The sequence below is a fragment of the Eptatretus burgeri genome, chromosome 4, assembly GCF_056783735.1.
Source record: "Eptatretus burgeri isolate ZD-2024b chromosome 4, Ebu_testis_v1, whole genome shotgun sequence".
Taxonomy (NCBI): domain Eukaryota; kingdom Metazoa; phylum Chordata; class Myxini; order Myxiniformes; family Myxinidae; genus Eptatretus; species Eptatretus burgeri.
Window position 1 is genome coordinate 46,524,479 of NC_140964.1, and position 25,837 is coordinate 46,550,315.

General features: G+C 46.1%; 2 protein-coding genes across 3 annotated transcripts; one reads left to right on the plus strand and one right to left on the minus strand.

The window, feature by feature from the left end:
• The first annotated feature begins 5,914 nt into the window (after positions 1 to 5,914).
• On the plus strand, positions 5,915 to 18,275 carry MRPL10 (mitochondrial ribosomal protein L10). The gene is made up of 5 exons (XM_085877860.1): positions 5,915 to 6,015; positions 8,492 to 8,661; positions 14,135 to 14,299; positions 17,572 to 17,716; positions 17,877 to 18,275. Exons 1-5 carry the CDS (start codon positions 5,979 to 5,981, stop codon positions 18,161 to 18,163), a joined length of 804 nt encoding a protein of 267 aa, XP_085733986.1. The 5' UTR covers positions 5,915 to 5,978; the 3' UTR covers positions 18,164 to 18,275.
• Positions 18,276 to 19,350: 1,075 nt separating this feature from the next.
• On the minus strand, positions 19,351 to 25,755 carry SNF8 (SNF8 subunit of ESCRT-II). Of its 2 annotated transcripts, none has more exons than XM_085877862.1 (9): positions 25,606 to 25,755; positions 22,942 to 23,089; positions 22,728 to 22,778; positions 21,345 to 21,483; positions 21,018 to 21,122; positions 20,810 to 20,882; positions 20,549 to 20,690; positions 19,869 to 19,943; positions 19,351 to 19,757 (listed from the first exon to the last, which is right to left on the minus strand). In XM_085877862.1, exons 2-9 carry the CDS (start codon positions 22,993 to 22,995, stop codon positions 19,635 to 19,637), a joined length of 762 nt encoding a protein of 253 aa, XP_085733988.1. In that variant the 5' UTR covers positions 22,996 to 23,089; positions 25,606 to 25,755; the 3' UTR covers positions 19,351 to 19,634. The 2 variants fall into 2 exon arrangements, with proteins under 2 accessions (XP_085733988.1, XP_085733987.1); XM_085877861.1 differs by lacking the exon at positions 25,606 to 25,755 and adding an exon at positions 25,430 to 25,599.
• Positions 25,756 to 25,837: the final 82 nt, after the last annotated feature.

Here is a 25,837-nt window from a genome sequence, read left to right on the forward strand (position 1 = left end):
CTAGTAAGCGTTGCCGTATGTGGGCTGATCTGAGTCCTTGGATGAATGCCTCCCGGGTCGCTTCCTTTCGGTGTTCCTCGGCGCTTACCGCCCGGAAGCTGCAGTCTTTTCCCAGCTGATTCAGAGCTTGCAGGAACTGATCGATTGTCTCCCCGGCTGCTTGCTTGCGTGTGTTGAGAAGATGTCATATGTATACCTCGTTCTTGGGCTTCACGTAGAGCGCCTGCAGCACGTCGATCGCTGCTTCGTAAGTGTCGCACCCCGAGAAGAGCCTGTACACGCCGGGCGAGACATGATTCACGAGAGCGGCAAATTTGTCAGCTCCCTCCGCGATGATGGTCAGATAGTGTGAGAAGGAGCAGAACCAATGTGACCATTTCATTTCTGCGTCAGTCGCGTTCGGGTCTGCGTCGAACCTCTCCGGTTTGTAGATCTTGTCCATCTTTGGTTGAGAGAGCCGAGAAAATAAAATGGAATAAATTGAAATGAGAGCGAGAGATGAACCTTCAGAGTTTAGGCTTTATTCCATTTGATTGGAGCCGCTTCTGTGGGCACACCAGGAAATACAGGTTCAGCTAGGAGTACATAAGCAGAAACGTATACATGTGCAGTTAACCATTGCAGACTAAATCCGCGTAAGCACGGAGTTCGATATAATCTCCATTCTCACCAGTCAATGAGCACCTTCAGTTAACGAGCATCAAGTGGACAGCCGATGTCAATAGCAATGCCCCGGGGACAATCACTCGTGCCGCAGAGAGACCTCCCCTTATACGCGAGACGCACAACATGTGATCCCGCGTCATGTCCCTCGATTCACGTTAATTCACCACATTCTCCCCACCTTTAAAATGTAACTAGGGGCCCATCTTACACACCATGATTGCTTTAGCACTATAGGAGTATACATTTCAAGCAACGCGGACTAATTGATCTACAGAAGCATACATGCCAAGCAGTGATTATTTTGAGTTGTAGGAGCATGGAAATGAGCATCGATATATGATATAATGGGCATATAGGAGCATGAGCAGCGAGAATGCCAATAATCCCCTTTACAGATTGAGTCGTCGAGGGGGCCTTATTCGTCGACCTCTCCGGGAGTAAACGGCAGTTTCACTTGAGGGAGACTCCCGATCCTCTCGGTGAGCCTCGACTTGTGCCGGGGATGACTCCTCGATCGCTCTCGGGTGGAAGGCGGCAGCCCCGTCGCCTGGCGGAGTTCCTGGGGGGGAAATGTCAGAAGGAGGAGTGCCAGGAGGTGGTGTACCGGCGGGAGGAGTACCTGAGGGAGCCAGATGGCGAACCGACACAGTGGTCTCCCTGCCATCCGGGAGCCTGACATGAGCATACTCTGGATTAGTGTCAATGAGTTCGACCCCCTCCACCAGCGGTTCATACTTGCTTTGTCGTACCGGGCGTTTCATGAACACTGTACCGGGGTGGGTCAGCCAGTTGGGCACCGTTTGACCGTCAACATAACGTCGTTGGTGAGTAAACATACGTTCGTGAGGAGTGGCATTTGTGGACGTGCAGAGCAAAGAGCGTATGGAATTCAGAGCGTCAGGAAGAGTAACCTCCCATCGCTCGGGGCCCAGTCCTCTCGATTTCAGCGCCAGAGTTACGGCTTTCCAAATTACTCCATTATACCGTTCCACCTGCCCGTTTCCCTGTGGGTTGTAACCCGTCGTTCGACTAGTTGCTATGCCGTGCTCTAATAGGAATTGTTTTAGCCCGGCCGACATGAAACACGGCCCTCTGTCTGAATGTATGTACGAAGGTCTCCCAAACATAGCGAAGAGGTCAGAGAGACATTTTACGACAGTGCCCGAGGTCATATCCGAGCACGGAAACGCGAAAGGGAACCTTGAATATTCATCAACAACGGTGAATATGTATCTGTTGTCTGTTTCGGTCGGTAGGGGCCCTTTGAAGTCGATGTTTAGTCTCTCGAAGGGGGAAGTAGCCTTGATCAGTCTGCCAGAAGCCGCGCCATAGAATCTGGGTTTTAGTTCAGCACAAACAGGGCATGAAGCATTCATTTGTTTAATATCTTCAACAGAATAGGGAAGATTTTGTCTGCGTACGAAATGTGCCATCCTGGTTACCCCTGGGTGGCACAGAGACACATGGAGGTCTTGCAAAGCCTGACTGATTGTTGCCGAACTGTAGACCCGGGAGAAGGTATCTGCAGCAGGGTTTTCCTTCCCGGGCCGGTAAACAATGTCGTACCTGTAGCAGGCTAGGTCTATCCGCCATCTCATAATTTTTTCATTCTTAATTTTCCCGTTATTTTTCCCATCAAACATGAAAGCCACGGATCGTTGGTCCGTAACGAGCGTGAAGTGGTTTCCCAGTAAATAATGTCTCCATTTACGCAGCGCTTCGACGATGGCGTACGCCTCCTTCTCTATTGCCGAGTGTCTCTGCTCGCTTCTAGAGAGAGTTCTCGAGAAGAAAGCGACCGGCCGCCCAGACTGATTAAGTGTTGCAGCTATGGCGTGATTTGAAGCGTCGGTCTCCACCACGAAGGGCACCGAGCTGTCGATCGATAAAACCACGGACTTACTGATATCATCCTTGAGATCGTGGAAAGCTTTTACGACAGCGGCATCTGGTGGAAAGTTTTTGCAATGCACTAGGGGATGTATTTTCTCGGAGTATTGCGAAATCCATCTTGCATAGTAAGCGAACATCCCGATCACCCGGCGCATTGTTTGCAAGTCCTGAGGTGGTGGAAGCTCACGGAGCGGGCGCAATCGCTCAGGATCAGGCTTAATTGTGCCGTCGGCTATTGTGTAGCCGAGAAGGTCAATTGACCTTGCCGAGAATACGCATTTCTCGTAGTTGAGAGTCAGATTATATTTTCCAGCAATGCTCAAGAATCTGTCCAGATTCCTATCATGTTCCCTCTGATCCCTACCGCACACTGTGACATTATCCACGTAAACAAAAGTGTCTTCGAGGTTTTCATCTGAGATGATGTCGTCCATAACCCGTTGGAAGCAAGCTACTCCATTCGTGACACCGAATGGTATCCTTCTGAACTGGTAGAGGCGCCGCCCTGCCTGGAATGCAGTGTACGGTTTGTCTTCCTCTCGGATGGGAATTTGATGATAGGCGCTTCGCAAGTCGATGGTACTGAATACCTTATAATTGGCCACGCGTTCGACCATCTCATCTATGCGCGGCAGGGGGTAGGCGTCGAGTTGGGTGAAGCGATTGACCGTTTGGGAATAATCGACAACCATCCGTTTCTTATGGTTCTGACTGCTGGTTACTAACACCTGTGCGCGCCATGGCGAATCGCTCGGTTCTATAATTCCCTCCTCCAGTAATCGCTTGGTTTCCGAAGTGATGAAATTCATGTCAGCAGTGGTATATCGCCGCGATTTGATCGCTATCGGTTTGCAGACCGGCGACAAGTTAGCGAACAGCTGGGGTGACGTCACCTCCGCGGTGGTCAGCGCATTTAAAATTAGACGAGGCTTGCTTCCTCCAAAGGGTATTTCGACGCTCGTGTGCTGCTTGAGGACATTATGACCCAGAATTACGTCTGCGCACAAATCACGAAGCACCAGCACCTTTACATCCCAATGCGTGTACCCTTTTACGTCCAATTCAACATTGCAGTACCCTCGTACGCGGGATTGTAGTGAGGTGGCGGCCATGCATACCGTATTGTCAGTCGGGTGGATTACCCATTTCCTGCCCTTCACTAGCGAGCTGTTGACGAAACTTTCAGAGCTACCGGTATCAATCAGTGCCTCAGCCATATGCCCGTTAATTCGCACGTTGATGATAGCCTTGGATAGATTCCCCGGGGAGGCTGCAGTCAATTTATTTTGCGAGTAGAGAGCCGCAGAAGTGGGTTTATTCCTCCTTAGAGTAGATTTACATACCCTGGCATAATGCCCTTTCTTGTCGCAATTCATGCATGTGGCATCTCTGGCGGGACATTTTTGACGAGGATGCCTTTTGTACCCACAAAAGAAGCATTTACCGACCGGAGCAGTTGCTGAGGAGTTTGACGAGGTCTGGGTATCCGGCTCCTCGGGTGTTTCTCCATCCCTCATGTCTGGCTGTGTCTGTGCCAGTGGGGTTCCTTGGGTTCCCATCGTAGCAGCGTTCATGAGCAGCATCGGTGTCCCAAATGACTCAGATTGCTGCTGAGCCGTATCCATCGCTCGAGCCTGATCGACTACCTTGTCAAGAGTGGGTTGCGCTTTCTCTAGTAAGCGTTGCCGTATGTGGGCTGATCTGAGTCCTTGGATGAATGCCTCCCGGGTCGCTTCCTTTCGGTGTTCCTCGGCGCTTACCGCCCGGAAGCTGCAGTCTTTTCCCAGCTGATTCAGAGCTTGCAGGAACTGATCGATTGTCTCCCCGGCTGCTTGCTTGCGTGTGTTGAGAAGATGTCATATGTATACCTCGTTCTTGGGCTTCACGTAGAGCGCCTGCAGCACGTCGATCGCTGCTTCGTAAGTGTCGCACCCGAGATGAGCCTGTACACGCCGGGCGAGACATGATTCACGAGAGCGGCAAATTTGTCAGCTCCCTCCGCGATGATGGTCAGATAGTGTGAGAAGGAGCAGAACCAATGTGACCATTTCATTTCTGCGTCAGTCGCGTTCGGGTCTGCGTCGAACCTCTCCGGTTTGTAGATCTTGTCCATCTTTGGTTGAGAGAGCCGAGAAAATAAAATGGAATAAATTGAAATGAGAGCGAGAGATGAACCTTCAGAGTTTAGGCTTTATTCCATTTGATTGGAGCCGCTTCTGTGGGCACACCAGGAAATACAGGTTCAGCTAGGAGTACATAAGCAGAAACGTATACATGTGCAGTTAACCATTGCAGACTAAATCCGCGTAAGCACGGAGTTCGATATAATCTCCATTCTCACCAGTCAATGAGCACCTTCAGTTAACGAGCATCAAGTGGACAGCCGATGTCAATAGCAATGCCCCGGGGACAATCACTCGTGCCGCAGAGAGACCTCCCCTTATACGCGAGACGCACAACATGTGATCCCGCGTCATGTCCCTCGATTCACGTTAATTCACCACAATGCGGGCGTACTTGCATGGTGGGGGGGGGGGGGTAGAAGGGGAGTGGGAGAAGGTCAAGGGTTAAATTAAATAAAACTGGTTTTCTCATCAAACACACCTGGTGTAAAGAAATGACAGGATGCTCCAGAGGCCTAGAGGTACACACACTCGTCTCTAAGCCGTCTCGCCTGGGTTTGAATCCCGACCCAGCTATAAACTGTCAACCCGGTGTTTCACTGGCAGGGTCATTCATTCGTCAATGCGTGTGCCGTCCCTCGGCGTCCCATCTGTCAATATATTCGTTGGTGGACCTTAACGATCCCATGGTGCACTTCGGGAAGAGCAGGCGAGCTATCTCCGGCACCTTCAATAAATTCCTGCCTATCAATGACACAGGGCCACGCCCTCAGCCAATGATGCTGCCCCGCAGCCGAACTGCTGAAAATGAACGAATCATGCAGGGGCGTGTTCCATGACCAATCAGCGAGCGATCGCTTGCCAAGCCAGCCGTCTCTTGGCAACCGTTTCCTTGGAGTGCTTGCTTGAGCGGTGAAGCGATTTGGTGAACGCTTTCCAAGCTGCACACCAGTGATGGAACACACCCCTGGTGTAAATACATGCGGAGGATATTAAATGTAATAATAATGTATTGGATACAAATATATCTGTAGATTTTAATTGCCGTTGTATAATCATTTTTAACGTGACCCTTTAAACGCTAAGAGTTAAAAGGGAATGAAACGATGTCAATGGCGGTGGTTTCATAAGTGGTGGATAAAAAGTGTTTATTTTTTTGAATCATACTGTGTTATTATAAGAGATTTACTTCTTCCAGAAAACGTTAAGTATTACATAACTTAGTTAAGAATTTTAACGCCAATTAACCAATCCATTGAGGAGCGAGTTGGAAGGTGCACGAGCTTCGATACCAACATGGCGGCGGCCAGGGCGAACCTGCTGTCTTGTTTCGGTAAAGTCGACCTTGTGTTATTCGTGGGATCGTTCAAACGTTTGTTCCGACGTGACGTGCTTTGGTCTGTAAATGAGGGACAACCGTCTGCGTGTCGTGTAAAATTTTTGACATTGAATAATGAATGACATTCTCTGCACCCAGAATACGAATGAGGGGGAGGGTATTAGGGGAGAGAGCGAGAGAGAGGAGGACTTGGTTGGGGGGGAGGGTGTTGAGAGAGAGAGAGAGAGAGAGAGAGAGAGAGAGAGAGAGAGAGAGAGAGAGAGAGAGAGAGAGAGAGAGAGAGAGAGAGAGAGAGAGAGAGAGAGAGACAGACAGAGACACACTTGGTTGGGGGACACACTGTCCCACAGTGAGAGTGGGAGAGGGTTGGTGGGGGTGGAGTGGGAGAGGTGGGAGTGCAGTGGGAGGGTGTTGGGGGAGAGAGAGAGGGTTGGTGGGGGTGGAGTGGGGGAGGGTTGGTGGGGGTGGAGTGGGAGAGGTGGGAGTGCAGTGGGAGGGTGTTGGGGGAGAGAGAGTGGGAGAGAGAGAGGGTTGGTGGGGGTGGAGTGGGAGAGGGTTGGTGGGGGTGGAGTGGGAGAGGGTTGGTGGGGGTGGAGTGGGAGAGGTGGGAGTGCAGTGGGAGGGTGTTGGGGGAGAGAGAGTGGGAGAGAGAGAGGGTTGGTGGGGGTGGAGTGGGAGAGGGTTGGTGGGGGTGGAGTGGGAGAGGGTTGGTGGGGGTGGAGTGGGAGAGGGTTGGTGGGGGTGGAGTGGGAGAGGGTTGGTGGGGGTGGAGTGGGAGAGGGTTGGTGGGGGTGGAGTGGGAGAGGGTTGGTGGGGGTGGAGTGGGAGAGGGTTGGTGGGGGTGGAGTGGGTGGAGTGGGAGAGGGTTGGTGGGGGTGGAGTGGGAGAGGGTTGGTGGGGGTGGAGTGGGAGAGGGTTGGTGGGGGTGGAGTGGGAGAGGGTTGGTGGGGGTGGAGTGGGAGAGGGTTGGTGGGGGTGGAGTGGGAGAGGGTTGGTGGGGGTGGAGTGGGAGAGGGTTGGTGGGGGTGGAGTGGGAGAGGGTTGGTGGGGGTGGAGTGGGAGAGGGTTGGGGGGTGGAGTGGGAGAGGGTTGGGGGTGGAGTGGGAGAGGGTTGGTGGGGGTGGAGTGGGAGAGTGTTGGTGGGGGGTTGGTTGAGGGAGAGAGAGAGGGTTGGTGGGGGTGGAGTGGGAGAGTGTTTGGTGGAGGGGTTGGTTGAGGGATAGAGAGAGGGTTGGTGGGGGTGGAGTTGGAGAGTTGGGGGGTGGTTTGGGGGAGAGAGAGAGAAAGGGTTGGTGGGAGTGCAGTGGGAGAGTTAGGGGCGGGGTTGGTTGAGGGAGAGAGAGCGAGAGAGGGTTGGTGGGGGTGGAGTGGAAGAGTGTTGGGGGAGAGAGAGAAAGGGTTGGTGGGGGTTTTGTGGGAGAGTGTTGGGTCAGGGGGTTGGTTGAGGGATAGAGAGAGAGGGTTGGTGGGGGTGGAGTGGGAGAGTGTTGGGGGGGGGTTGTTGAGGGATAGAAAGAGAGAGTTGGTGGGGGTGGAGTGGGAGAGTTGGGGGGTGTGGGGGCAGAATAGGGTGGTGGTTGTCCCTCAAATTGGAAGAAGGCCGTTGACATGAAACAAGCAAGCAACCTGATTAATTAGTTTAGAGTGCAGGATCTGCTTCTCAGACAGCAATGACACTCTAACACAGCAACCAGTGTATCCTGGTGTTAAGAAACCTCCAATAGCACAAGACGACTTGCTCCTCGCAGTCTCGGCAGGAATTTTGAAGTTCAGGGTGCCGGCGATAACTCACCAACCTGCTCTTAACAAAGGATGATGTGAGATCTTTAACGTCCACCAACTAATGCCTGCAGATGGGACACCCTGCTTTCGGTCCAACTTTGATGAATCTCCCCGCCTGCACAACGTCAGTATGACAGTTTATGTTTTGGTCGAGATTCGAACCAAGGCCAGACAGCTCAAGACAAATTTACTTACTTCTAGCTTCTAGGCTATTGTGCTTGATTGAATTGTTTTATTTATCACGTAGTAAATGGCAATATTTTCTTTCCTCTGTGGTGATGCCTTCATTTAAGATAAAATATAAAAGAACAACGTCGTATTTATTCTTGGAAGGAATAGAGAGCTGAATCTATTCGGGTCATTGATGGAAGGTGTTGCTCTCACCCTTGACCGAACACCTGGTGCAGCTTGTACTTCCACAGGACAACATTGTGACCATTTCCGATGAACGTGACACTTGTAGTGGTCTAATGACATCTCTTTTGAAGCCCTTCCACACAAACCTATCCCAAGTCTTAACCAAGACACCAAGCAAAATCTCCTGGGGTCTTAGAGCACTGTACCTCATCTATTGATAGGAAGTTTGTAAACATGCCTGATTGTGCACATGTTACCTCTTTGTGAGCCTTGACTGCCGCATTGCTTTGCAGGTTACGGTGATAACCTTTCAATATCAACATGTTTTCAGGCAGGGCATGGCCAATGCAACCGGTGCGGTATCGGGCCAAGTCTGTGACGCGTCACTGGCGGGCTATGTCTCCACTGCGGATGAAAGTGCTGGCTATCACCAAATACAGACCCCCGAAGCCAGCGATACCGGAGTGTTGTGTAAAACCCACGGAAACATTCACAACAGAAGTAAGGGATTGGTGTACCGTTGTATAATCCTGAAAAAAATGGTGTTGATTATGAAGACGTCATTTTGGATTGGCCTGTTTGGCATTCTCATCTGTGCACTTAGCTCATCATGTGATATCCAAGGTTAAAATTCCACATAGAGGGGATGCAAAATTGAGACTCCCTCCTCCCAACCAAGCCCCCCCCCACCTTCTCTCTGTTATTTCCACCAACATGAATAAGCAACTACCTCATATCTGACCACCTAATTACCATGTGCATGGATTTTCCTTTGATAACCACCTGAAAAAGAATGACCACCTGTTAAATGTGGCCAAAAGCCATGAAATCTGGTGAATGCTTTGACCAGCAACCACAAAATCTGACCAATTTCATGACCGCAGGTTTCAGAAAACCACTTACCCGTACAAGTCAATCCAGATTCCAGACAAATACATCGGATGTCTTGTGTTCAGAGCGTGAAGTCGTTTCTTTTAATGCGAGATGAACGATACTATTTTTCTTGAATTTGTATCTTAAAAACCTGCCCATAAGGGATCACGTCACTAATTCTGGGAGGAAGATGTTCCGATGTGTTTTGGGTTTACACTGTGGCAACTCTGGTGAAATGCTGCTGCATAAGACTGGTGAATTGTGGATATTTTAATAACTATGCGATATCAACAGTAAAGTGGAATAGGATTCGAGAGATACATCTACAGCTTCCTATCGATACAAATTTTGTGAGATAAGATTGTTTTAATACGTACAGTACTTTAGTTGGTGTGAGAATATCACCGAATCAGCTGATTATGAATTGGACCTTACAGGAGATGACAGTTTATTGTCTGATCACCTGAGGTGTGCCAATAAGCACACTCCTTACTTTACCATGATACAGTTTTGTTCTTATGGTATGGGTATGTTTTGAATACATACCCTGCACAGTCTTGCGAAGGACTTGGTGAGAGCTATCTCTTGTTTAGTTTTTTTTTTTTTTTCTTTGATCCAATATGGTTGCCAGACCACGTGACAAATGATATCATCTTTATCAAACCACATTTCCTATGGGTAGTTTAAAATTATGTTTTTTTTTTTTAAAACAATGTCAAGGGTGGTGAAAGAGCTAACACACAGAACATATAACAAGGAGAGCAGGAGACAAGATGGGTGGGAAAGTAGAGGATAGGTCAGGATCGGGAGACAGAGACATTAGAAGATCTGTGGAAGGGAGAGGGGTGGGGGCTTTCAAGAAGGAAAGCAGGTAATTTCAATGAGGTGGGTTTGTGGTGGATTGACGGTGGTAGAAAAGATCATGGTTTTGGATGGGGGAAGATAAGAGATGGTGGTGAACAGCTGTTTTGAAGACCTGGAGGGAAGAGTGGGATTGAAGAGAATGTGAGAGTTTGTTCCAAAGGTGGAAAAAAATAGAGGAATGAAAGAATGAAGGCGAGCAATGATTCTTGATTTTGGTAGTTTTATCAGAAGGGGGTTGCTGGCGGACGTTGAGCACCCTGCGGAAATATGGGGGGGGGGACATATCTCAGACAGAGCAGGGGGTAAGGCCTGTGAGGAGAGCAGAACTCCATCGGGCTGTGGACGAAATCTTTGTTTGTGGGCAGGTGCTCATGTATGCCAAGGAAGGACTTTGCACGATGGAGGATGGCCGGTCAGCGACTGGCTTTTTAGGCAAGCTTGGAAATGTGGTTTTCCCATGAAATGTCATGGTAGATCATGAGGACCACAAGCTTGAATGAAAGAACTTCAAGAGGATTGTTGAGAAAGTAGATGGGGGGGAGTGGGTGGGGGGGTTCCAGACTGTCCTTTTGGAGAGACACAGTGAGAGTGTGAGATTTGTCAGAATTGAAAGACATGTTCCAAGTGCTGGATCAGATCTGCAGAGAGTGAAGAGGCTGATGTTTGCCAATCGAGGGATGACAGATGGTACAGCAGAGGTTGGACTCATCGGCAAAGAGATAGAGGATTTTCCAGAGAGTCAGAGAGATCATTGATGCAAATTGGTGGTTGAATTAATTGTGGAAATTCAATGACTAAATGTTCAAATTGGTCGTTTAAGAACTCAAAAATAATTGGAAGTTCAATTCAATGACTAAATGTGCAAATCCTCTTCAAATTCCAAGTCAATCGGATGAAAATTGACAATTTTAGAAATTCGGCCTTTGTTGACCTCAAAAATAATTGGTGGTTGAATTCAATGAAGTGATATGACAATCCTGTTTAAATTTCAAGTTAATCGGATGAAAATTGACAATTTTAGAAATTTTGGCCTATGTTGACCTTTTCTCCTATGTGGACCTTTTCGCCTATGTTGACCTCAAAAATAGTTGGTGGTTGAATTCAATGAGATATAAAAATCCTGTTCAAATTGCTCGTCAAACGGATGAAAATTGAGGATTTTGGAAAATTGGCCTATGTTGACCTCAAAAGAATGACCGCTATATCGCATGGTCATATAACATGGAGTAAAGTTTGTTTCCTCCGCTGGATGGTTTTCGATGTATACTTTTAACAAAATGCAGACACGTACGACTTACGACGTACATACATACGCTACCGATCGCTTAACCCTGCTTTTAGCTTCGTGAGCGCAGGGTAATAATGTCTTCATGCAGCCTCAGGGCACACAATGACCTGCACTTATAAATGTTCAAAATAATTACTGTGGACTGTAGAGAGAGCAACATCAAAGTGATCATGTTGAAGCCTGATGTACAAAGCCATCTGCGTTACATCATCACGAAAATTATCAACATGGGGGAGTACCTTACCCAATCAATACTCTCACTGTTGTACACATACACTGGGGTGTTCAGCAAATGTGCTGGAGTAAGAATTTCGTTTTCTGTTCCCCAAGTTCCTGCCCTGTCCATACGAGACGCTCTTATGTAAGCCTCAACACTGGACACACCAGAGGAAAGTATGGATGTCTCAATATCAGACAAGTGTACGACAATTGCAGAACGCACATCTCCGTGTTGTTGTTGCGAGCCAGTGATGACGTGCAAATGAGCGAAATAATCAGTGACCTCTGATTAATTGAACACTGACCACTCCACTCGATGTATTTTGCCAAAACAAAGATGAAAGGAACACTAAATGTAAGTTCAAATATTTTATTCAACGAGAGGGTCTGTTGGTCCGATGGACCAAATTTTCTTTGTTCCTCACAGCCTTGCAGCATGCCCACCTGCTGTAGTGCTTCAACATTAGCTTGCCTTTCACCAAGCCCAGATGTGCTTGGGGCCAGTGCCGGGATTATATGTTCGTGATTATTATTGCCATATGATACTACTATTCTTATTATTAATTAATAAATGCTTTGTTACAATATTATCATTGTTTTTGTTATTTATTTTGTAATTAAAATGCCATGCCATGGCAGAAGGACGTATTTAGCTGCACACACTTCTGTTATGGTAATGCAGTTTATATACATACACACACAGAAAATACATAAAAATGACAAACACAAAGATTTACCTTTAAACAGAGTTCTTTGAAAGAGGAATTCAAGTGGGAAATTAGCAAAATTCAATTTAAAAACATATCAAGACACAGAACACAAAATGTCGATCTCTGCTCTCTGCCTTCACAACCAGATCATGGCAAACACGTGGTTGGATGGACCTTATTGTTTTTATTTTTGTATCGATGTCGAAGTGAGGGGTGGATTATATTAGATCACACAAAAGGTTAAACAAAGCGATGTCCTGTAAAAATAAAATTTAACCTCCCGAGACACCAACCGCACGGCACCGCAGGGCCCAACAAAGCCGGAAACGTACGTCTGTGTAATCGATGTTCCCTTGAGAGCACGGATACTTTTACTGAAATGAACAACCAAGTAGCTAACAGAGCGCTCGCCCAGTGGCTTAAGCACTCAAGCAAGCAATCCAACGAAACGGTTGTTAAGAAACTGCTCGTTTGGCACGCGATTAGCAACACCTTAAACAAACACCTCCCGGAGATGCCCGAAATGTCAAGCCACGAACGCTGACATCTCTGGATGTTTATAAGCATTGCATTATACCCAGCAATTCGTAGCTATGATGAAAAGGCATTCGATAATATGAGTGAAGAAAGTGAATACAACTTTGTCATCAATAAATCATTGCGGTCTGTTCCAAGTCGAGGTAAGGTTGAGCAGGCCAAAAAACATGGCGGCTTCAGACCCCAACAAGATTACCCAGGAAACTCCATAAGACCCCAGACAGCGACAGCGATAGCGAGGTAGCCGAGGATCACCTGATGAAGGATATAATTAAATAAGGCCGTTAATTATCTTCAAAAGTGGTTTTAATAAACCCAAAACACCCAATTTTCACTCTTGCACTTCCTTGCAGTTTTCTTCGGATGTATGCAAAGTTTCAGGCTGCTTGGTTTTATAGTTTTGGAGTTATTGAGGACACACACACACACACACACACACACACACACACACACACACACACACACACACACACACACACACACACACACACACACACACACACACACACACACACACACACACACACTGCCTTTTATTAGTATAGATTTTATTGTCGTGACTGTTTGAGACTCGGTGGTAGAGATGGCCAAAGGGTACACTAGTCTTTGTGATACGACTGGAGATTTCCCGATCCAACTGACCATCATCACACAAATTACTCCCGAGATAGGTGTAAGCATCCATGTTCTTCAGTTGTTTGCCGTCCACGAAGATACACGGCTCAACACATACAGTACTACATATGGGGCCTACATTATAAACATAGAAGGGTGAAACTTCAACACTCGGTCGCGGACTCTCAATGTTCTTCGATCGAGCTGATTTTTTTTTAAACTGAATTATTTTCTCATTATCTGGAACGTTTGGGGAAGGTACCACATTTAAAAATCGGAATGTCGAAACTTTGGACCACCCTAATATATACATATAGTTGAAGTGGAGAAGGTACTGTATATGTATTGCGAACCAAAATCTGTTTCTTTGCAAATAAAACATTTTGCAGCCATCTAATATCAATCAATATACTGTATTGTTAAAAATAAACATGCAAAGGGTAAAGTAGATGTGTCACACGAGAGCACATGGTGACTTGAGTGTCCCTCTAACGAAAGACCGCTTGCTTTGAGACACCGCCTTGGGGTTTTGGCACTATGGGTGGTCTCTCAAGACTTGATCTACTTTCCCGTTGATTCAGCAGTTGTCTGCTGTCCTTGTAAATCGTGTAAGAGTTCAATGATGTCCCCAAATGTTGTATTGCATGTGATGCGTGTGCAAACTCCTCTACAAACTGCACACTTGTTTAAATTAAGAATCTCCCACCAGACCTTGCAAGCTTGTTCTGCCACCATTTACAATAGTTCTGCTCATTTCCCTTTCACCTCCACAATCCCACTCCTGTCTTTCTGCATACATTATTCTTATTGATATACTTTCGAGTTTGTTCGAGCTCTTAACCACGTGTTTATCCTTTTCCATTTCCAGAAAAGCAAGTTGGAACAGCTCCTTGAGGCAAAGGTCGAGGATGTATTCAGAGAGAGCACCATGATTGCAGTATTTCAAAATTGCTCCCTTAAAATGAAGGAGTTCTTCTTGCTGCAGCACAAATTGAAGAAACATGGAATAGCTGTAAATGTATTTGGTAGCAAGGTAACGGAAGTCTTTTTCCTTTTTTTTACTTCTTTTGTCAATTGTGATGTAAATTTTTTTTTTTATTGGTTTGTACAAAATCGAGGTTCATCAAATTGCAAGGGGACAGAGTAAATTGGCAACGTATTGCCAGTGGGGCCACAGTTAGACACGACGATTAAGTGAAAGAACCAACGGGAAAACAGGAAAAGTGCCGAGATTGGCGAGGGGAAAAAACACAATAACCTGCAAGTAAGAGGGTTGGGTTAGGTAGGGTTAATGGCGGTGGACAAGATTGGGTGGGGGGTGGCATGAGATTGCGCTTCATCACTTGCTTGAAGCTCTGGAGGGAAGAGAGTGATCGAACAGAATTTCACAAACAGAATAGAAGTGTCATCTGTCTTGGAGGAGCTGGGGTTGAATCGCAGGGTTGAGAGAACATAAGGAGCTTGATTGGAGGGGAAGAGGTTAAAAAGAAAAGGCCACAGACCTGTCTGGAATGTGAGAGTGTATATATAGTGGTATTTTCTGTGATTTTCCTCCCAGGGTTTTCATTGCATTTGTTGTGTTTACGATTTAAATATTACAGGTAGTTCTTCCGGAGAGGTACGATTTGAGAGAAGAAAAGACGAAGAAGAATATTGACAAGAGGAGGCCAGGTAGGACTTGAATGATGACTCCTGGTGCTGAGGCAGGACTTGTGAGTGATATCAATATGTGGTTGCTCGGTGTTTTTCCTGTTGCGACCAGGATTGTGGAACAGGCGGTAAACTATCCTGGATTTTGGAAGTTCCAAGTTATGGCTGTAACAGAGAGCAACAGGCCTTGTGCTTCAGTCTCATCACAGGAGATGGCAATAAGTTTGAGAGATTTAGATTATACGAAGATATAACAACAGAGAATGTTCAGTCTGTGACAGTCTTTGGAAACAAGCTTGGCCTTATGGTCAGTCCAGGATCGGTAATGGCTGAGGTTGCGGCCTAAGTTCAAGATGCTGAACCTCTTCCAGGGGTTAACCATTGAAATAGATAGTTGGGTTAATTTGGTGATCCTTCCTGAGTGAAAAGGTGAGATAGTGAGATTTGCCAGGATTGAAAGACGTGTTCCATTTATCATACAAGCATCTGATCTATTCCAGATCAACAGAGTGGCGCAGCTGCGGCCTGCTTGTGAGCAGCATGTTACTGTACAAATCAGTGTAGAATCATTTGCATAAAATGAAGTGGTTTTTCCAGCATATCGGAGAGGTAATTTAGGTACACCTGGAACAAGACTCGGCCCAAAACACTGTCCTGCAGTACTCCATTATCCACCAGAAGGGAAGATGGTTCCACTGATAGCAATGTGTTGACTGCACAAGTGGAGGAATTCAGAAAGCCAGATATCAAGGCTACCTTGCAGGTAGCCAGCCCGACATGTGGTGCAAGAAGGATGACCACGCTGAATGCTTGATTTATATCCAGAAGACTGTCCTGACCTCGTGTTTTAGATTAAGGGCCGCAGACCATTGCTGAGAGAGGAGCAACAGCATGTATAAAGTTGTGTGACTGGCATGGAAGCGATCACTGAAAGGAGGATAGGCTTGACATCAGCAGCAATAATTCTTTGATGTGGTTTATAATTGGAAGTAAGTTTACTGGTTTGTAGTGGAGAGGATTTTTTTGTATTCTTCCTGTGAATGGGAGTGATATTTGCTGACTTCCAGGCAGACGGGAGGGGCCAAAGGACAGGCGGAAGAGAGCAAAGGAGAAACAAGAGCAGCAGAACAGGATTTGAGAACATGGGCACTGTTGTCATCTGGGCCCATCGCCAATGAAGAGTCGAAGCTGGATTTAACTTTACCTTCTCGGGTGCGAAAGAGACTGCATTGAGAAAGGAGTGTGCATGAGAGGGGTATGGTGTGGGACAGGGTGGTGTGGGTTGGGTCTGCCAAATTTGGAGGCAAACCCTGAGTTGAGAAATTCTACCTTGGCTTGAGGCTGCCAAGATTTTGAGGGAGAACTGCTTGGAGGGTTTAACCTTGAAATTAGCAAGATTTTTTTTTCTTCTGGCATTCCTAAGGATGGGCACACTTATTTATTGCAAGCCTTACGGGTGAACTAAAGTTGCTCTCGATCGGGATAGTCCTCGATGTTGAGCAAGCAAGCTAATTGACCGCAACCACGTCGTCTCAAGATTTGGTGCCGAGAGGTTGGATAGGGTATCAGCAAACAAGATGGGATAAACCTGTTCATAAGAGTAGCTTTTGTGAAATAATTCCTCTGCCGAATCAATACCGGACGCTGTGGAAATGGCAGCCTCGAACGATGCGATGCAATGTTGACATCGCTCTCGAACCATAGCGAGAGAGATGAGGGCTATGACAAGAACATGGTCAGAGGAACCAAGAAGGGCGAACGAGGAACAGGAGACATTGGCTGGAAAGTTAGTAATTACCATATAAGGAAGACGTACCAGTTGTAGAAATGTGGGTTGGAAAATCTTCAGGTTGAATCAGATCCAATAAGTCTCAAAGGCCTTTGCTGTAATTATTGCATGGCTCGTTGTTGCAAAGCTAATACCTCGCCTGCCAGCAAGGTGGCAGTGTAAGTCGTCATGGATGAGGAACAGAGTTGGGATGGATGGTTGCGAGTTGATCCAGATGATCAGATATTGAGGTTTTTATGGAGGAGTCGTCGGGTGGATGGTACGCTACACTACAATACATAAACATGAATTTTGTGGTTGCAGAGAAGTATTTACAGTTAGAGGTATTCAAGAGAATAAGGAGGGGTTAACACCATGTATAGTGAGGAACTGAATTGTTGACAGGGAGCAACACCACCCCCAAGATAAGGAAGGGGTCTTTCAAAACAGAAGAGAGAAAGTCCAGGGAGAGACACGAGGATTAGAAATATTCTGAGAGAAGAATGTTTCTGTTGAACTTAATGTCCAGGGCTGCAGCAGTACTGGCTTGGAAGGGTCAACATTGTTTGAATGAACACCTCAAACATTGGTGGTTTATCCTTTCAGACAGGGAGGAAAAAGAGCTGAGGGTGCAAGGGGGTTCAGTCATGAATGAGGTGGGTGGAAAATGAGGTTGGGCAGTTTGTTGGGACACATGAGGGGGTTGCAGACAAGAAGGGGTCAACACATTCGCTGCAGACTGGGTTTCTTTTGTGGAAATAAATTATTACCGAAGTAAGACATCCATCGCAACCAGGATATTTAATGTACGGATCATTTGGAGAACTTTTTAACAATAACTACCCCTCTTCCCTCCCTCCTCCCCCTGCTTTCCATTGCCATTGAAGATGGTTCACACGGTACTCAAAGATACAAAATACCATAACCTGTTACCACTTTTCCTCGGTTCAAACTATGTGATGACGAGCAAGGAAGCCAAAGTTAAAGAGCTGCTGCGTGCTGTCAAAGCTTTCCCACAGATCGTGCTGCTTGGTAAGACTTTAGAAAATGTGATATCCAAACCATCAGACGTTTAAACATGATTGTGGCCACCACAAGCTACAAGTTGAGGGCAGCCATTATTGTGATGGCTCCATTTTGTTGTTGCATGAACTTTATTACAACAAATGCATTTATGCTTTTTGTGCTGCAGGTGGTTGCGTCGGAAATCGATTGTTGAGCATCCAAGGCCTCAAGGCCTGCGCAGAACTCCCCAGAATGGAAGGTCTGCAGGCCAAACTTCTGGGGACCACAGCCCAACTAGGACAAAAGACTACAAGTTTGCTGCAGTGGCCACTTGTGGAGTTCTCGTATATGTTGCAACAACATGTCCAGATGCAGGAAGCCACGATGACCCCACCTACAGGGGACTTTGCCTCAAACAGTGCAATCTCTGAGACTGATGCCACAAAGCCCAACTCTGAAGGATCTTCTCCCTGAGTGCGCTCAAGTTTACCATAAGAAAACCTTGCAGGAGGACGCAAATGTATCAAATTCTGTATTTGTACTTTAGAGCGCCTATAAATAAAGTAATTGTACTTTTGAGAAAATACATTATCGAACCTGTCATGGATACCTGTGCAGACATTAAAAAAGTGGAAAATAATTACCTCCACCACCGCTATCTGTTTGTGAGCAGGATATATCAAAAGGTTATGGATGGATGGATTTGGATTTGGATGAAACTAGGTGGATAGGTTGGAAGTGTAACAAGGATGAATCGACTAGATTTTGGTCTGTGGTGTTGACAGCCTGACAGAGGTATGCGCTCTACTGAATATCAACAAGAAAATGGTATTATTTACAAAGTACAGTGCATGTAATGTTAGAGTTTACTTTCTACCCATGTTGCTGAAGTGTTGAGTGCAATTCCATTGTTGGTTTGCCGTCAGATATACTCGTTATTGAAAGACATGAGAATTGAAAGTTATCAGCAACAAGACCTCAACTGTACATGTTTACCTTTGGATTGTCAACATCTGTAATTGCAAAGGAAACTAGAATGGTACTCAGTAGAGCTCATACCTCCAGGAGGTTGAACAGTTTATGTTTTGTATCCCACTGATAGGCCGGATCTGAATTTGAACCTGAACCAAAATGTAATCGGCCTGTTCTCGTCACTTACCCAACTCATCCACCAAATTTTGTCATAATCCATCTGCAACGTTTTGAGATATCGAGTTATATATATAGTTTTTGGCTCGATCTGTAATTCAAATCAATTCTTCCTCATCACAACTAACTTTTCCACCAAGCTTCATCCTAATCTGTCCGTAACTTTTTGAGTTCGAAAAACAGGGGTGAAAACATAACCTCTATTAATGTCAGACAATTTTTGATCCAGAGCATGCATCATGAGGCTTCACTGCTTCCAACAGAGCACAAGGATGGTGGTTTGTCGTCAAATCCTTAGGATGATGAACCTAAAGTAGACAACTTGTAGGTGAGCTATTGTGCACTGGATGTTTGCCCCTTGCGTGTCAAAGTTATGTGTCCTTCCCCAATAATGATCAGTTGGAACTTCTTCTTTTTTGTGTAACGAGTAAGTAACAATGACTAAACTTTCCAACTTATGACCGACACCAATGAGGTTTGAGGAGAAATTTACAAGGCCATTGTACAACACGTGGAAAATGAGAAAATTTTATTTTCGTGATAGAATGACAAAGCTTTACAAAGGTCATGTTACTGAAGTGAAGAATAGTTTACTCCATCGCACAGCAGAGGATAGACATAGACTTGCCGGTTAACGATAAACCATTAGTATTCATCTGATTTGCCAATGAATAGGGTCCTCATTGACGAATCAGATTCCCCGATAAACGTGCAGCCACGATGGTCAGCCTTTGGATTTTAAGCATCATGATTTTTTTTTTTTTGCCACTGGACTTGCACCATTGCCCTATGGAGATCAGGGAGACGTCTCGTTTAGCTCAAGTGCAGCATCTTGGGAGCACAAAGCTGGAAACCAGTACTGGGGTCCGTCGGTAGCTTGTATGTCCAGCCAGGCCAGGCCTTCCCTCAGCAGATATGTCTTGAGAGGTGACAAGAATGTAATTGGTGTCATGGTCAAAGTCTGTACATACTTTGTAAAAAAAAAAATGAAAGTTTTATCGAAAAGATGCCAATTAAAAAACATTTTTACCAGGATATGGTCTATTCTCTCAGGTTCCCATTTCAGTGCTGCTTTCACTTCCGCCGCAGATGTGTAACCATTTTCCTGCATGCATGGTGAGGATGAGATGTAACATTATACTCAACCCTCCTCATTCTCTCAATCTAATAAAACTTTCCCAGCAAGTCACACAAAGAGGCCACAGCTTGGTTCAGGTTGTCCACCAAGCTGGCCATAAAATTCCCAAGAGGGAAATTGTTTTTTGGGGGGGCGTACAGTCCACAAAGGTTTGTCAAGATACCGGCTTGGACCTTGGTCAAAACATCACCATTAGCGCCCGTAAGTAGTGCCGGATGCTTCATTTCTGCAGTAAAAATGTCCCATCATGGCATGACTTGCAGGTGAAAATGGCAGGAGTCTTAACAGGCCTCACCATTGACATTCAAATGGACAGCAAACACTTTCTGAATTGGCTAATTGAGCCTGCCTTTCAAAACCATTATTCATGTGTGACGTCTTGTTTCCTTGTCCCCTTTTGATTCTAATCTTCCACCGGTGAATCTGCTGTCTTGTTGTCTCGCTCCTCCACGAGCCGAGACATCTTCATTGAAATAAGATACCAGTCTCTACTCGTCTGCCCTTCCTGTGTCCTTTTCATGAGCATCACCTGTGGTTGAAAGAAAGCTGCCATTAAAGCATACATAATGTACCTCTGCAAGCTGCAGCACAGTTGTGTGGTCCATATTCAGTTCTGCAGGTACTGATTGAACAAGGTAGGAACCACCCATCTGAATCATGCTGAAGCCATTGCCAAGAACCTTGAGCTTCTTGATTGCACGGATCAGGTCATCCCTGGGGTTGCAAGGAAAATATTGCTTGCACCGTTAATAATACAGTGGAAAACCCAAAAGTTGCATGGTCAACCGTGTTGCAAATGTCTCCATTATGTCCACATTGAGTGCATTACTCACTGACTCACGTCTTGTGCCAGCTTGCCCCTGCTTTTCAAAACCCGCTTGTGCAGCTCGTCGAGCATCATAAGCCCTGTTTGAGCAACACAGGCACATAGAAACAGGTAACCACAAAGCATTACCTGCAATAAACTTACCTTATGTTTGTAGGTACAGCATGCACGGTGCGGTACCAGCACAGAGTAATGGATAATCTGGAGTTGCTCACCCCCATTGCGATGCCGCAGTGCAAGACACACCTCCACAATCTGTACACCAAGTTCATAGTAGAAGTCTCCCACACCCAGCATCTCAGACCAGAACCCCTTTCCAGCTGAGACACACACACACACCTCGTAAGGCTGGAATCTCTCACTCAAATAACCCTCCCCACCCCCCACTCCCCTCCAAAAAAATAACCATGTTGAATTGGCCAAATATTTAGACCTCAACGATAAAGGCCTTTAAAGGGAACCTCTTTTAAATTATAAACAGCAATCAAACAACAGCGACTTGGGTCAGGATGCAGATAGTCTTGCAGTTTGAGGCCACGTACATGCGAGAGGATCCACGCCGATTGCTGCACACATGTTCTGGAACTGCATTCGAAATTGAGGACTTTTACGGATGTCTTGCTTGTGCTTGCTGGCAAATTGCTCGAGATGGCCACGAAATGTTTCCAGCTGCTTTGACATCTGTGGGAGACATTCCACATTTAATAAGGTTCCGGCACTATTCCGCTCGATTGCAGGACTGAGTTCAGGCTTAAGCGAGCACATACATACATGGGGACCCGAACGAAGATCTGACTTCAATGGCATCTGATGAGATTTTCATCTAGTGTTACAAGATCTCACAGGAATACAAGAGATTTTGGAAAGAAGACTAAATGTGTTGGAATGAAGGGTCAATGTTCCAACATCAATCACCTGTCGGATGAGACGATATTTCGGTGATGAAGTGTTCGTCTCAGAGCTCTCTACGTGTCGGCTCAATTAGACTTGACTACAAGCCATAATGCTTCACAGGTAATGTTCTATCATAGAGGATGCCACCACGCTGGAGGGGGGGGCGAAAGCCATCCGTCCTGTCTCTTACCACTCTTGTAGAAAGATGCCATCAAGTGCCTTTCAAACAGACTCGGCAATTGCGCACAAGTGCTGTCGGACCCAGACGTTCGCGGACCCCACGTATTCGCAGTTCATAACATGTGACCTGTTTCTATATTCGCGGCCACGTGCTTCACGTATTCACGGTTTTTCACGGGATTTTTGATTTTTCCCTTTTGAATCACGAACCGCTGGGAACCTATCGCTCTTTTCCCATCGAAACAATACCCGGACATTTGCGGAATTTTTCATGAACGTATCCCCTGCGAATATCGGGGTCCGATAGTACTTTGGTCACAAGATCGATTGATAGTTAACAATTAAGGGCTCGATAAAACTAACCTGCAGATAATGAACATCACATCTATCTATATATAACGAAAACTCTCATATTGTGTGTATGTATGTTCCGGAAATACAGCCAAAACGGTACACGATAGAACAAAATTTTTAGTGCCACCTCGCTCACCATTCTCCTGCGGTGTGCAGTATCAAGTTTCGTTCAAATCGGGCAACGAAAAAAATTATTAAAAAAATAAATTCCCGATTCAGTCAAGTACTCTTCAGGAGAATTCGATCAATGCAAACAACCTCAGCGGTATAGTTTGCTGGAGCTATCTCTTTTTTTTCTTGAAATGATTTTTTTCATCAATCGCTGTCACAACTGGAACCCAACGGGTTCATGGGTCATCCAGTTGGAAATAAAACACACACACACACACACACACACACACACACACACACACACACACACACACACACACACACACACACACACACACACACACACACACACACACACACACACACACACACACACACACACACACCTGTGCAAGCTGATCGGCTGCTAAAACGGTTCCTCTTTCTTTGTACTTTGCCTGGAAACGACAATTTTCAACATGAGTGTGAAAACAGGAAAAGTCAAAATTACAATACGAAGTGCTACGTTGCGTGTCCAGTGGATTTCAAGGATCAAAAAGGTTATAAATATCAAGAGGTTTCAATGTATAAACAATCGATTTTATGTTTGTTCATTCTTACCTCTTCCAACTTCTTCTTCGCAATGGCACCTGCTCCGACTCCCCTTCGACGCATTTCGTGCAACGAGCAAGGACAGCCGGCTTACAGAGCAAACCTCCACCAGCTCTCAGATGGGCATCCACTGTGATTTGTTGGATAAACTGAAATCCTGGAATGAACCATTAGATCTCATCAAGGTGCAACTCCTGCACCATCCAGGTGTGCTGTTCACAATACTGTATCTGTATAAATATATATATATATATATATATATATATATATATATATATATATATATATATATATATATATATATATATATATATATATATATATATATATATATATATATATATATATATATATATATATATATATATATATATATATATATTGTTGTGGTTTCCACCCGTTCGGCGTGCGAGCGACCGCTTCCAGCAAATGGTGGCCGCTCTTGCCCACCGAACGGACAAACCTAGTCGCAGCTTTCGGATCAACGCCAAAATCCAGCTATGGGTATATCTTTAATCACACCACAGCCTTGTCAATACTCTACCCACACTACAGGGTCCGATCGCCGAATGGTCGATTTACCTAATTAATCGTGCGGGCAGACTACCGAGAGACTGTACCTCAACGGGGCCTGCTTGGAAACGAGCCGCTAAGCAGCTCGCTCTGTTTGCGATTTGCCGAGCCGTGTATATCGCCAAGCCCCGCCGGATTTGATTCTTTTATCGGCTATTAAAAAGCCAGCTATATTCCGAACTCAATTATGGCAGTTCAATGAGGGAAAGGGCGCAACGAACGGGTGAACATTTAAACGACATTTATTTCACACCCGTAAGCAGTCATGCAGTCAGTCATGTATGCAACCAATGCACGTATGGGACAAAACACAAGCAAGAAAAAGAACTACAACCGTCTATTTATTATGTCAACACATGCACTTAACAGTTCTACTTAACGGACTTGGCGCCACATCATTCATGCAAAAAAAAAAACCCCGGAAAGAAAAGGGCAAGAACTGGGCCTCATGGGCCTTTAATGGTTCACGGAGCTGTGAAGACCGAAAAAGCTCCGAGAGACCGCGCTGGTTACCTGCCGCCTTCGTGGCGACTCGCTGGGCGCTCCTCGGCGTCCCGTCCACACGGCAGCTGGCGTGACCGTGGCGCGGCCCAGCCCTCGTCGTGCGGCCCGATCAATCGGGCCGAGTCGACAACGCCTCAGAGTAATGAACACGCCTTTGCTCTTTCAGAGTTTATGCTCTCTTAAGAGCCCGTCCGTTCCTCAGCGTCGTTTGGACTGTCCCGGGGCCTGATCACCTCGGACCGTTATACCGCTGGTTGGAGACTCCTCTCCGGCCTCTCTCCAGCGACCCACTGTTCGGCACGGTACGGCAGGCTGCGCTCCAGGCTCCCGTCTCCTCCGCTCTCTCCAGCTCCTCACCGACTGCAGACTCCAGACTCCAGGCTGACCCAGCTCCCAACGCGACTCCACACAACTGCGCGCTTGGCGTCTCTGCGCCTTTATATTGGGTCCGTGAGGCGAGGTTTTGATCTCCGATCTCTCACCTCTGACCCCCCGCTGGCTCTGCCCCTTTCGATCTTTTGATCCGAATTGTCGCGAAGCTCGGAGAGAGCGGACGTGGGTGAAATCATCGACCCTCGCCCCAACGAAGGAGTCCCCGCGTCTGGTGGCAGAGATGTTGTTTGTGGGGAATTCGCCGTGGCTGGCGCAAAGATGGTGGAGTTTGCGGAGATGAAGGTGAGGCGTTGTTGTTCGTTGTTGAGATGTGGTTTAGGAGATGGGCAGATGTCATTGTGGTGAAGGTGGTTGTCGTGAAGGCGGTTGTGGAGAAGGTGGTTGTGGAGAAGGTGGTTGTGGTGGTTGAAATGCGTTTGGCCCAAAATAAAGATCGTAAAAGAAAAACGGCTAACTGAAGATTCACAGCCCTGCACACGAATAATTTCCCGTTAAACATCGGTGGGGAAATGTAACTGAACACAGACTTATCGACATAACTGATCTGAGGACCTAGATGGTGTCCTGTGAATTTCCACAACCACAATCGCAACTATATATCTATATCTATATCTATATCTATATCTATATCTATATCTATATCTATATCTATATCTATATCTATATATATATATATATATATATATATATATATATATCTCTCTCTGTCTCTCTGTCTGTCTGTCTGTCTGTCTGTCTCTCTCTCTCTCTCTCTCTCTCTCTCTCTCTCTCTCTCTCTCTCTCTCTCTCTCTCTCTCTCTCTCTCTCTCTCTCTCTCTCTCTCTCTCTCTCTCTCTCTCTCTCTCTCTCTCTCTCTCTCTCTCTCTCTCTCTCTCTCTCTCTCTCTCTCTCTCCAGTACAGTGCATTGCATTTAAAGCAGATCAGTGCAGAGCGCGCGCACGTCATCCAGACAGACGAGACGATCATGAAAATAAATAAATAATACTATGTTAATATTCATCATTAACTATGAAGCCCCATCCATACCTTCGTGTGACAATAGCCCGTGGGAACCTCGACAACAACAAATGCTTACATTAAAACCAAACGCTCTACATTATATTACGGTTTTCATAAGTTTTAGCAACAAGATGGCAACTTTCATCGTTTACGAGTTGCTCATCAACACTGGACAGATAATAGATTATTTCATCCAATCGTACCTTTTTCTTATTCTTCTTCTTTTTGAGTTTCATGGCCGAGGCTCTATATATGCCACGCGCCCAGACATAGCAGCGATAGAATTTCGCGCTCTCTGTTAAAAAAAATCTCTTGGATACACTTTTCGAAACAAGTTCTTTTATGGTTTCTTAAAATCGAGGTTTGTTTATATGTTAACATTCTAAAAAAAATCTCTTCATGGAGTCCGTAAATTACTCAGTGTTTGTTCCCTCA

What these genes read in the sequence shown, in the direction of transcription:
- MRPL10 (XM_085877860.1), top strand. Translation starts at nt 5,979, where the DNA reads ATGGCGGCGGCCAGGGCGAACCTGCTGTCTTGTTTCG. An exon ending in TAAATGTATTTGGTAGCAAG is followed by an intron (nt 14,300 to 17,571) that starts GTAACGGAAGTC and finishes TTGCCATTGAAG; the next exon opens with ATGGTTCACACGGTACTCAA. An exon ending in CCCACAGATCGTGCTGCTTG is followed by an intron (nt 17,717 to 17,876) that starts GTAAGACTTTAG and finishes TTTGTGCTGCAG; the next exon opens with GTGGTTGCGTCGGAAATCGA.
- SNF8 (XM_085877862.1), bottom strand. Translation starts at nt 22,995, where the DNA reads ATGCGTCGAAGGGGAGTCGGAGCAGGTGCCATTGCGAAGAAGAAGTTG. An exon ending in CAGCCGATCAGCTTGCACAG is followed by an intron (nt 21,484 to 22,727) that starts GTGTGTGTGTGT and finishes TGTCTCCCACAG; the next exon opens with ATGTCAAAGCAGCTGGAAAC. An exon ending in CTGGCACAAGACGTGAGTCA is followed by an intron (nt 20,691 to 20,809) that starts GTGAGTAATGCA and finishes TTGCAACCCCAG; the next exon opens with GGATGACCTGATCCGTGCAA.